The sequence below is a fragment of the Muscardinus avellanarius genome, assembly GCF_963383645.1.
Source record: "Muscardinus avellanarius genome assembly, chromosome: 2".
In the NCBI taxonomy this organism is placed as follows: Eukaryota; Metazoa; Chordata; class Mammalia; order Rodentia; family Gliridae; genus Muscardinus; species Muscardinus avellanarius.
In genome coordinates, this window is record NC_137787.1 from 30,663,931 (window position 1) to 30,676,585 (window position 12,655).

At 40.8% G+C, this 12,655-nt stretch overlaps 1 protein-coding gene across 2 annotated transcripts in view; it reads right to left on the minus strand.

The window, feature by feature from the left end:
* Positions 1-8,147: 8,147 nt before the first annotated feature.
* The window catches only part of CCNYL1 (cyclin Y like 1), a gene marked incomplete at both ends in the record, with an annotated part of 39,981 nt that continues 35,473 nt past the window's right edge, over positions 8,148-12,655 (minus strand). For both annotated transcript variants that reach the window (XM_080690006.1, XM_080690005.1), the window contains 2 exons: positions 8,148-8,264; positions 9,843-10,005. In XM_080690006.1, the coding sequence (XP_080546132.1) occupies positions 8,148-8,264; positions 9,843-10,005 (280 nt within the window). The remainder of the gene's footprint in view (positions 8,265-9,842; positions 10,006-12,655) is intronic.

Here is a 12,655-nt window from a genome sequence, read left to right on the forward strand (position 1 = left end):
GCCAGGAGAAAACCTCATGGATCACACACCAAACCTTAATAACAGCATCGGTGACCTGCACTCTCTGGTGCAGAATGGGAACCCCAGAGCTAGGAAGCGCAGTTGTATATTTTAATGAACTGCTACCCCTGCTAAAGAAGCTTCTTTCACTTTTGTGCTCTTCAGAAAGACCAAGGGGGGTAGGAGGGACAAAGCTTTGAATAACTGCTTTCTAACACCAAATGTGGCGAGCACATCACAAATCTAGGCAGGTGTGAGGTACAGCGGCTAAGAATTGCCTGCTCCCTCCGCATGCCCTTTGTCTCCAAAAGTCCAATCAAGTGATCCTGGGGAAGAAATATGCCCGGCTTGGGAGGATGGTTCTCAAAGAAAAAACTACCAAGACACTACAGAAGAGGGCGAAGGGTAGGCAGAATTTAAGTCGCCCGACTCAAAACTCTCAGAAGCTTCTAGCAGCTTGAGACAATTAGAGGATTTATTTCAGCCGGCATAATGCGTGTCTGTGGTACATCATTTGAAGGCAATGTTATTTCATGTTGTTACAAACTATATGTATAGTATGTATGTTTTGTGGGTATGTATATACATAATATATATTATATATCCATATATGTGTGTATATATATATACATATATATATATATATATATATATATATATATATGAATGAGAGATATGGTGACTTTTGATACGGGTTTGGTGCAGGTGAATTTATTACTGAGCCAGATGAGGCACATACCGAGTCAGTAGTTGGAGTCCAGGGCATTCAATACTTTTTATAATTTCCATGTATGTCTAGTGCCTGTCCCATACAGTAGAGTCACTCTCACATCAGAGCCGGCGACAATCAATTTTAATCTATAAATTATTACTGGCAGATGATCACACTAACAAAAAGAAACCCAGAGCTTCTTGACAAGGTTCTGTTCTGTTCCTGGAGGTCAGTAGAACAGCAATTGTATGTGGTTATGTTAGTCTCAAGATACTTTTGTTGACCTTATTATTTCAGAAAAATTTTGTATTATATTTGTGGGAAGGTAAAATAATGGTTTGAGATTTTTATCAAATATGGAGATTAGTTATTTATGAAAAACAAAGAAATGTCTATTTTTGTTTCTTTGTTCCCAATTAATGTAGATAACTTTTAAAAATGCATTAAAGCAATGGTAAAGAAAGTAAACAGATGCTGTAGGTCTTTTATTCTCATTTTTATATGGAGACACACTGCTTTCTGTAAGTGTAGATGGAGATTCTAACTTTATAGTCAGATTTTGCAGATGTACTTAAAATGTAAGCAGCAAAATTGAATAAGTAAAATCTAGCAAATTCCAATCACCAGAATTAATTACATTGACCTAGCCAGCTCAGTTGGGCTCTACCTACCACTGAGCTACAGCACTGCGTTCCCCAGCCTGGCCTCAAATTTAGGATTCTCTTACCTCAGTCTCCTGGGTAGCAGGGATTACAGGAGTGTACCATCGGTTACACTGAAACCTACCGAATGAAGAGGGTGCGTGCGGTGTCTGGTTAGGGGGCAAGAACTCCCCAGGTGCATCATTCAGCGGTCGGATCCGTGCCTAGGTGTTGAGATCTTTCTTCATCAGGGAGCCAGGGGTAGAAGACAGAAACTGATTTAGAGTTGACACCTTCCTGATAATCTGGACAGATGCTTAATAAGCCTGAATACTACCACCAAACCACCTTTCTTGCTGATTGCTATTTTGGCAACATGCAGATTAGCCACCATTGTACCAAATACCACCTCACTTTAGTCAGTCTCCAGCGATGTTTTGAGGCACTGTGGGAAAACACTTGGGAAAACATAGGTAGTTTAAAATGTACAGGGGAGACAGCACAAACCCCCCAGAATAAAGAAATCAGTAACAATTCAGCGTCAACATTGACTGCTACGGACTCCGGACTCCGTCAGGTGGGTACAGTAAGTTAGGGCAGCTGGGAGAGGCAGGCTGGGAAGCAGAGCAGCTCTAAGAACCTGCACCGCAGGAGACCTGGCACCTGGCTCCCTGCTTTCTTCTGCCTCATTTCCACCCAGTGAGAGAGGAAGACCAGGACAGTCACAAGCTGAAGCACAGGGACCTCAGAAAGGTAGAGAAAAGGTGGGCCCAGGATGATACTCTTGGGGATAGTGCCTCTTTTAGTGATTTAGCTACAGAGCTCTTTCCAGGAGCCAGACTGGAGATTCAAATCCCAAACCCCAGCTCCACTATTTATGGGCTGTGAACCTGAACACTTAAAACTCTTAGTATTTCAGCTTTCTCATCTATGAAAAAGGGATAATAGTAGCACTTATGTTTTAAGGTTTAGAGGATTAGATTCTTTAAATTTTTAAGGTTAAGGTAAGTAAAGGGGCAGCAGCCCTTCAGGCATGGAATGGAACAGGACTCCAGAGGTTTTCAAATTTGAGTCTGCATAAGAATCATTTGTGGCTCCAGTGAAAAATGTAAATTCCTAAACCTCAATCCCAGAAAGCCCGCCCCTCCCCCCAGTTCTGGGGATTGAACCAGAGACATTCTCCCTCCAAGCTATACCCTCACATCTCTTTCTTTTTTCCATTTTGAGACAAGGTCATGCTAAGATGTTGAGGCTGGTCTTGAGTTTGCAACCCTCCTGTTTCAGCCTCCCAAGTACTGGGATTACAGGCACGCACCATCCTGCCATTTTTTTTTTTTTTTTTTTTTTTGGTGGTACTGGGGGTGGAACCCAGAGGCTTTCTACCTCCAGGCTATGCTCCCAGACCTATTTTTTTAATATCTTATTTGGAAACAGAGTCTCACTAAGTTGCTGAGAGCCTCACTCAGTAGCTGAGGCTGGCTTCAAACCTGTGCGATCCTCCTGTCTCAGTCTCCCAAGCACAGAGATTACAAGCATGCACCACCACGCCCGGCTTAGTCTTTGCAACTTTTAAAAAATTTGGAGTAATTTCAGATTTGAGAAAAATTACTGCAAAATTAAGTTTATTTAAAAAAAAAAATGGCAGCCGGGCGTGGTGGCGCACACTTGTAATCCCCACGCTTGGGAGGCAGAGACAGGAGGATCGCGCAGGTTCGAAGCCAGCTGTGCACGCTGGCTTAGGAGACCCTGTTTCCAAATAAAAAAAGAAAAAAATGTAAAAATAGGAGGTAGAAGGGCTTCCAGGAACCCCAGTACCACAAAAAAAAAAAAAAAAAAAAAGTTGCAAAGACTAAGAATTCTTGTATGCCTCTAATGTTAACATTATCATAGTATATTTGTTACAACTAAGAAGTTAACATTACCACATTATTGTTTTGCTTTTGTTCATGTTTTGGCACCAGGGATTGGACCTAGAACATTCAACCTCCAAGATATACCCCTACTCCCTTTTTTAAATTTTGAAACAGAGTCTAAGTTGCTAAGTCTGGCCTAGAACCTGTGATCCTCCTGTCTTAACCTCCCAAATACTGGGATTACGGGTGTGCACCTCTGCACCTGATTGGCACATTACTCTTAGCCCAGACCTCATTTTCCACCAATTTTTTACCTATGTTGTGACCCAATCCAGAATACCACTGCATTCAGAGAAGCTGTGTTTCACAGATACTTTCAGCTGATGAGATGCAGGTGGTTTGGAGAAAACATTTTTGTGGGGGGTGGGGTAGGGTACTGGGGATGGAACCCAGGGGCATTCTACCTCTGAGCTACACCCTCAGCCTTACTTTTTATTCTTTATTTTGAAACAGGGTCTCACTGAGTTGCAAAGGGCCTAAGTAGCTGAGGCTGTCCATGCACCGTGATCTTCCTGTCTCAGCCTCTCAAATGCTGGGATTACAAGTGTGCACCACCACGCCCGGAAAAAGACAACATCTTGAGAAAAATGAGATTGAAAGGACTGAACAAAGTCAAATTGCCCATTCCCAAATCAAGAGTTGAATGCAAATTTAAAGCAGAAGAGAATAGGTGGAGGGGGTAGATCTAAGTTGATATTTTAAAAAGGAGCCAGGGATAGTGGCACACTATAATCTCAGTACTTGGGAGGATGAGACAGGAGGAATGCAAGTTGGAGGTCAGCCTCAGCAACTTAGACTGTTTTAAAATAAAAAATAAAGCAAGGCATGGTGGTACATGCTTGTAATCCCAGTACTTAGAAGGCTGAGAAAGGAGGATCGCAGGTTCATGGCCAGCCTCAGCTACTTAGGTCCTATAAAACTTAAGACTGTTCCAAAATAGGGATAAAAAAAATGGGGCTGGGGGTGTAGCTCAGAGGTACAATGCCCCTAGGTTCAACTTATTAGCACCCCCCACTTTAAAAACAAGACATCTAGTTTTGAGATACCAGGTTCTGGGAGGTGGGGTGCTACCTAGACCTTAGCAGGCATGCGAGCAGGCCTGGGGAAGTGCTAAGTACAAAAAGTTAAGGACAAATGCTTTGGGGAAAACTGGAGGGCCACTTAGCCTATAAGCCACATAAAAGCTGCACTTCCTTGACCTCATGCAAATACTTTGTAAGTGGGTCACGGTAAGCAACACCAAGCATTGCCAGTCTGGAACCTAGCTGAGGCCCGAGGGTCACGGGCTGACAAGCTGGGAGGGTCCACACGGAGGCTCCCTACAGAGGAGCCGGTTCTCATACTGAGGAGATACAGGACCGCCGTCTTGGGGTTATAGGTAGAGGATTATAGAAAGATGAAGCAGTAGATTGTTCTTTTTAACAAAAGCCGGTACACTAATTTGGGTATCCTTTGAGTTATTTTGAAAGGAGATACTGATATCTGACTGAGAACCTTAGCTTCTGGGACTAGCACCGAATTTCCCTAATCCCACTGAAATTGCTAAACGTTTACAGCAGTTATAATAATCACCTGTTCTTTAAGAAAAACATTTACTTTTTTTTAAAAAAAAAACTGAACTCAGGAGTCCTCTTAACTTCTACATGATTTCACTGTCCTGGTTGCTCTTCCCGTACCTGGAGATCCTAAACCACAAACTGGTATTTCTAAAATTTATCTCAGTTAAGTAAACATTCTCACTTGTCAAACCCTTTTAAAATAGTTCAGTGACAATTGCCTTAGAAACCAAACAGACTGCTCCGTGTACTAGGGGACCAAGCCTTATACAAGGCTCCTAGATCTATGGTACTGTTTGCTGGCACATCAGGTCTTCCAGGTGTCTTTAGATCTAATGCCTGACTTCTTGATAGATGCCAGGTAAAGTCTATAGGTTTTGCATAGAAACTAGTACTTACCTAGGTTATTTCTCTGCATTTCTTTCTTTCTTTCTTTCTTTCTTTCTTTCTTTCTTTTTTTTTTTTTTTTTTTTTGATGCTGGGAATTGAAACCAGGGGCATTTCTACCTCTGAGCTACACCCCCAGAAACCTCAGATTTATTTTACTTTTTACTTGGAACAGGGTCTCACTACGTTATGAGCGCCTCTAGATTGCTGAGGCTGGGCTTGAACCTGTGATCCTCCTGTCTCAGTTTCCCAAGTACTGAGATTACAGACATGTGCCATTATGCCCAGCTATTTTTATCTTCTAGTGTGCTTTTTCCTCTCTGGTACAATAACTATTCAAAGATACCATCTAATACACTGTACTACAACTTCTGTTGTCATAGAGTGACTTTTAAGTATAATAAATTGCCTTCAAGTGGAAAAGAGCCTAAGCAAAAGAAATAAATGACTACACCTTCACAGAGCATGGGTCAAACGAGCGTCCATGTTCAGTTTGAAAGTACTTTAAAACCAGTCAGGGGTTAAAGCTAGGCTTAGCAATTCAGTGAGACTCTCAGCAACCTATTTCAAAACAAAAAATAAGAACAGGCCTGGGGGTGTATCTCAGCGGTCAAATCTCCTGGGTTCAGTCTCAATTATTTAAAAAAAGAAATAAAGCTGGGCGTGATGGCGCATGCTTGTAACCCCAGCATTCAGGAGGCTGAGACTGGAGGATCGGGAATTGTGGTTTGCAGACAGTCTCAGCTACTTAGTGAGGTCCTCTGCAACTCAGTGAGACCCGGTTTCAAAACAAATAATAAAAACCAAATTGGGCAGGGGGTGTAGCTCGGAGGTCGAATGCCCCTGGGTTCCATCCCCAGACCCGCAAAATAAATAAATAAATAAATAAATAAATAAATAATAAAACCTGTCAGGAATGATATAAATCATTTAAGTTCTGTATGAAGAAATATTACAGACACACTGCCATATTTTAATTAAAATAGAGTTTATTAGCTTTTCTTTTAATATAAACATGAGAAAGAAAAACCACGTAAGTTGTAGCATATTCTTTTCAAAATACAACTGCAATCAATACTTGAATCTCCAAGTTCTGAACTCCATAAACAGTGTGTTGAGGTGGTAGATTGTAATGTCTCACATACCATTACTTATCGTGTATGTCTCTGTCCTTTAAAAGTGACGGAGCCTGCAGCACTCGGTATAATGTGAAGCACTGCTCTATTGAGAGAAAGTATTCCTGGCCCAGAACTGCAAGAGTCCTAGGATGCACTGTGAAGGCAAGACAAGCAGGCTTCACACAGCTGAGAACTCTAGTCATTTTAACATTTGAAATGTAGGGCAGGTGGCATTGTTGCGAGTCTCCTAACATTATTTATTCCCTGCCCTTTAAAGCCTGAAATAAGGGTCCCTAAGGTTCATATATGTTCACTCTTAAGTAGCATGACTTGAAATGGAACACCTATATGACACCTACAGCCAGGTGAACATGTAGGATTAAAAAAAAACCCAAAAATCTTTCATATCACCTGCTGCTATTGAGGTCCAATTCCTTCCCATTTATTACATGTGAATTAACTCTGCTCTTCATAATCTTCCTTTACCAAATCTAGAGAAAAGAAATTTAGGTGATAAAAACAGAAACAGCATAGCCCTACACACACAAAAAAAACTTCTTTAAAAAGAGGAAGTACTTCTATGGAGATACAAGGTATCCTAAAAATCTTAGTGCAATTTTAAGCTTTGATACTTGTATTGGTATAAATGCTACAAACTTACAAAACATTTGAGGGTTAAGTTACATTTCTTTTAAACACTTTTGTAAACTTGGATTAGCTTGTGCCTGTGTTGCTGTTTCCAGTCCCTCTTGAAGATGGCAAATACTGAAACAATTTTTTAAAAGCTGTTTCTAAGTTTGTGCTTTTATACTTTTGCTGCAGGGTCCTGGAGGGCCCAAACACAGCATAGTGAAGCTTAAAACTGCTTTAAAACTTTTAGGACACCTTGTATTTATCTGCTTGTTTATCACTGGACCACATGTTGGTTACCATTATGAAAATATCTTTTAATACATTTATCTAACAAATAAGAGGAAAATTATCAGAAAATGAGAAGCACCATTAATATTTCACAAGAAATGCAGTGTGGACCAACAGAAATTGGTAGTCAATAAGTGGTACTTTCTCTTTATGACCCCAAACTTGCCAAAATGCTAGTTAGTACTTGCAAAATGTATGAATGGCAAAATGTTATCCAGGAGCTTTTTGGTTTACACTGATTGCCAATAATGACTAGCAGCTTCAATGATACAGTAGGAAGGTCAAGAACCTTCAATACCTAACAATGCTACAGTTTGCTCCTAAGTGGCTTCATGAGTGTTGAGTCCCATATTTGGGGCTGGGAGTGTAGCTCAGTGGTAGAGGCTTGCCTAGCACACGCTAGGCTGCGGTCTCAAGCCTCAGAACCACAAAAATAAAAAAATAAGAAAACAAAGATTCCCGTGTTTTAATGGTAATACTGCATCAACTGTAATGGCATATGCAGCAATTGGGAGGGGCAAGAAAAATAGGAAAAAACATAAAAGTTATATGGTTAGTGTCTTTAAAGTCTAGAAATTTAAACTCTTAATTTAAAAAATCTCACATAGTTCACAGCTATTGGCCTACACAGTAAGCAAATATCTGTGTGTGAGCTGGGAGCTTTTGCTTTGGAGTGGTTTTTGTAACTCTGTTTACATTAAAAAGGACAAAGTGTGTTGTTGCTTGACAAGGTCCCATTCTTTCCTATGGAGTGCAATCGCCACTGTCCATGAGTCTCTTGAATTCCAGGTCTTTCAGTGAAAATACTAACTTTGCTGGTTTTTGAGCAGGAGAGGTGATATTTCTCCAGTCTTTGCAGATGAGAGATTCATGACATCAATAGCCCTCGATTCTCCCTTTTAAGAGAGGATGGCATTAGAACGCTGAATACCAACGAAATTATCAGCACTGAAAGACCTTCTCATAGCAGCTCTACATAAGTCTTTGTATTTATCTTCACACAATCTTGAAATAGCCTAGGAAAATCAATCAAATATAACACAGAACTTTAGAAAAGATTTTAACTTTAAAAAAAAAAAAGCACCATTGATGTTAAACCACACAACACGCAGACTCCTTTGGATATCTTGTAGTTAGATACTTTGGCTCTCTGAGGTCAATGGTTCCTGGTTCTAGGGAAGCGATTTCCTGCCAGATTGGAGGCAACATCCTTTAGTGGTTATGATTAGATTGCCAGGACAAGAGAACTTTTATTTTAAAAACTGCGTTCTCGAAAATTGTCAAAGGCGTTGGGATAGGCTTCTAACAGCAGTATCACCTGTTACCTGAGCAGCTGCTCCTTAAACACAGTGAACATAAACAATCAGCATTTGTTTATTCAGCTTTTCATATGCTAACCAATCCTCATTAGCTATTATATACAGTGTAAGCAAGTCTAATGGGGCAGGCATGTACTATAGTGGAGGACAGGAGAGACCCAATGACTGAACTTCACTTGGGCACTGCTCATGGAAAAAACATTATTCTAAAATACCAACAAATATCACAGAGAGTGCCATTTTAAAGTATGGGTCCATTTCAGTTCTGAATGATTTTGGTCCCCTCATAAGTTATAGCTTTTAAAAACCTACATACATACTTATATATACTTCCTACATCTTTTTTTTTTTTTTTTTTTGGTGGTGGTGGTGGTACTGGGGTTCCTGGAAACCCTTCTACCTCTGGGCTACACTCCCAGACACCTATTTTTTTGTATTTTTATTTGGAAACAGGGTCTCTTAAGCCAGCGAGGCTGGCTTCAAACCTGCACAATCCTCCTGTCTCTGCCTCCCAAGTGCGGGGATTACAAGCGTGCGCCACCACACCCGGCCCTACATCTAGTTTTGAAACACACACACACACACACACACACGTCCTCCCTCCCTCCCTCTCTGACTACAGGTCTCTCAGCTTAGCGAATAGTGCTTTTACCCAATAAACTCATGGAACTGAAGTATATCTAAATACTGACATGAATTTGTAAACTATAAGTGAACTATGTATGTATGATAGAATCAGGAATACAACAGCAAGAAATTACCACATAAATTTATGTGGAAAGGTAAAAGTTCAAAAGAAAAAACATTAAGAACAGATTGTCATTAAAACTATTTGAATTAGCCGGGCGTGGTGGCGCAAGCTTGTAATCCCTGCGCTTCGGAGGCGGAGACAGGAGGATCTCGCTGGTTCTAAGCCAGCCTAGCTGGCTTAAGAGACCCTGTTTCCAAATAATATTATAAAATAGGTCTGGGAGTGTAGCCCGGAGAAGGGTTTCCAGGAACCCCAGTACCACCAAAACAACAACAACAACAACAACAAAAAACTATTTGAATTATGGTTACAGAGGGGGGATAAAATCTAGACTTTTTAAAAATAATGTGGACCCTTGCGTAAACCATAAAAGACACAGGAAATATGATGCCAAAGGGTTAATAAGCTCTTCAATGTATTAATGTAAAAGCTTTCCATTTTCTTAATCGCTATTTAATGATTTAGGCACAGATGTTGGCTCTGGTGGCTGACAGAAACCCCACTTAGTGAAAGCACAGCCTTACCTCTAGGTTCTGTGCTCTTTCTTTGCTGAGAGGAGCAAACAGAAAATTCAGGTTGTTGTCATCTGCTAAGGAGCGAAGGTCAAAGTAGTATTTGGCATAAACACTGGCAGGAACATTAATATTAAACTGGAGTAGCTCCAAGAAATGCCTTTCCATCTCGTTCCTGGGGGAGGAAGAACACAACAAGACCAACACAGGACAATTTTAGTCAACTGGGCTATCTTCAAATATATCATTCTGAGTTTCTAGGATGGCTCTAAATTCTGTTTTGAAACAAATAAAGGCTGCCCAGCTGGATTAATACACTAACGTTCAAACAAGGTACAGCTATTTGTGGTCCTTTCTGCATCCCAGCACTTTGAGTTTGGGTTGAGGGGAAAAGGTTACAGCCCTCTCATGCACTCATGCTGCTGACTCGGGGGCTCATTCTTCAGAGTTCCATTACTGCAGCTGTACAATTCATACTCCACGCTCACTCACAAGGCCCCACTATAGTGAGCAGATGAAAGGAATGATGTATGCTGTTTATTAGCTCTGAAGAACTTGCAGACATTTTCACCGGGCTGATAACAGGAAGGGGCTTATTGAAGTAGAGAAGCACCAACAAAAGGAGTGGGCACATCACCACGGCAACAAATGGATCCATCGAGAGCCACCGCTATTATCTCTGAGGGGGAAAGACTCTTGAGGCAACAAAGATTCATCTCAAATAAATAAATAAATAAGCTACACTGATGGGAAGGGAAATCCCTTCCCCCGCCCCCGTGCATGGGGCTATGTCAAAGGGCATAATGCAAGTTTCTGCTCACCTTCATATTACTAAGGTAACAAATTGCCACTATGACAGTCAAGTTTCTCATTTTAAACTCTGGAAGTCAGAAAGATCAAAAAAGACGTCTTGACTGGGCCAGACCCACTTGAGGATATGACCTCTGGTAGAGAAGAGGGCTTATATAAACTCTGGTCTGTGTTGGGAATGAGACTGAGATCTCAGCATCTGCTGCCCTGGCCAGAACAGGAGGCACACAAATGCAGGGGACAAGTTTAGTACAGTGGGAAGGGAAAGAGCTGGGAGCAGTCCTGTGCTGCATAACCACACAGCTGCCCTTGCTAAAGGTTTGAATCAATAGATATAAAATTATAGTTACTGTTACCACTTTCAGTGATTCCTGTAGAAAGTTAACTAAAAAAAACGATAAATATTTGAACCAACATGAGAGGCTTATTTTACAATAAAATTTAGTTTCTTGCTTTTAAATTTTTAATATTTTATCCACTGGCTACATCAAAAAATGCTTGATGTTCTGTATGGAGAGCAGGTCAAATTGAGTAGAAATGAGATTTTCTCATTTGTTGAAATTAAAACCATCAGAACCTACTTCTAAAATTAATTTCCTGTCATATGGCAATAAGTCTATAGAAATGTAAATCAGATAATGTTTTGATAATCAGCTAATCAGGTCTTAATTTACTATAGGAGTAAGTGCACTTCACTATTCCTTTTATATTTTCTCTACTAATACATTTTAACTATGTAGAAATATAGTACTTCACGGGATTAACATGTCTATTAATAGAGGCTTAATCACTGAAGAAAAGCATTATGCCTACAGAATATGCACCGTCTAGGTTTTTTTGTTGTTGTTTTTAAATGACTGAATAGCATGCCATTTACAGGCACAGCAAATTTTTTCTGAATAGCAGCTGCTATTCAGTTTAACTTACTCTTTTGAAAGAAAATATATTCCAAGATGACACATAGTAGAAAGTTTTAAAGAAAAATCTGATAGACACTGGTTTTTAACTTTTTGAATTCACACTAAAAAATGAGACCATTATAAATAGTCAATAGCAGGAGGACTAGAAAAATGTATATTAAACTTTGTGGTAATGCTTTCCAATTTCCACAGATCATAAACAAAAGCAGCCTGTGAGGAACATGGCTCCTGGTGTTTCTCTGTTCATACACAAAACGCACTGTAAGAACTGGTGGTGTAGCTTGCTCCTGCCACCACTGCTCCTGCAGCTCACATCTGCAAAACTGACACATTTCCCTGCATCTTCTCTGATCTTATAACTAGAACCAGAGCCCCAGCCAGCTTAGCACAAATTTTGAGAAAATTTCAGCTGCCATCCTGGCAGGGCTAGTGTTCATGATTACAAATTTTGCTCCTTTCAAGGGAACAGAGTTTGCAGACGGATGACAACAGTGATCAAAGTCCCGTTAGCTTCTCCAACTTTCAAAAGGACTTCCATTTGTTTCAGATTCTTTTGTTGTCAAATCCCTTGCTTAAGATGGCTGCCAGCAACATCACCATGACCCTCAGTTTATCATATTTTCAAAGTGGTCATTTTCACCAACAGCCACTTCAACTGCTACTAAAAAGCCCTGGGTCCCTTCTTAGTCACTGGTGTTATAGTTTCATAATTCTGAGCAACAGTCTTATGTACAGTAAAGGGCAAAGATAACAAAAACAAACTCCTGCGTGGTCTTGATCTTCCAATAGTAACATAACTAAAGGTGTTCCTTTAGATTTTCCTAAATGCCACCCCACAACGACACTGTCACTGCCATGGGTGTGCCCTGGGGGTCTGCTGGAAATCTCTCCCTCATTCATCCTGCCTGTCCCTCCAGGTCCTGCCTTCACAGTGGTCACCGTGGCCAGATCGGAAGCCCTTCCTACAGCCGTGCTTCAGTGCCATGTTAGGGTGCCATCTGTGAGGAGCCCCAAGACTTGGCAAGGCTCCCTACAGCTTTGGTTACCCTCAAGGCCTCCCAAAGTGCTGCTGTGGTTGGTCAAGTGTCCAGTGTA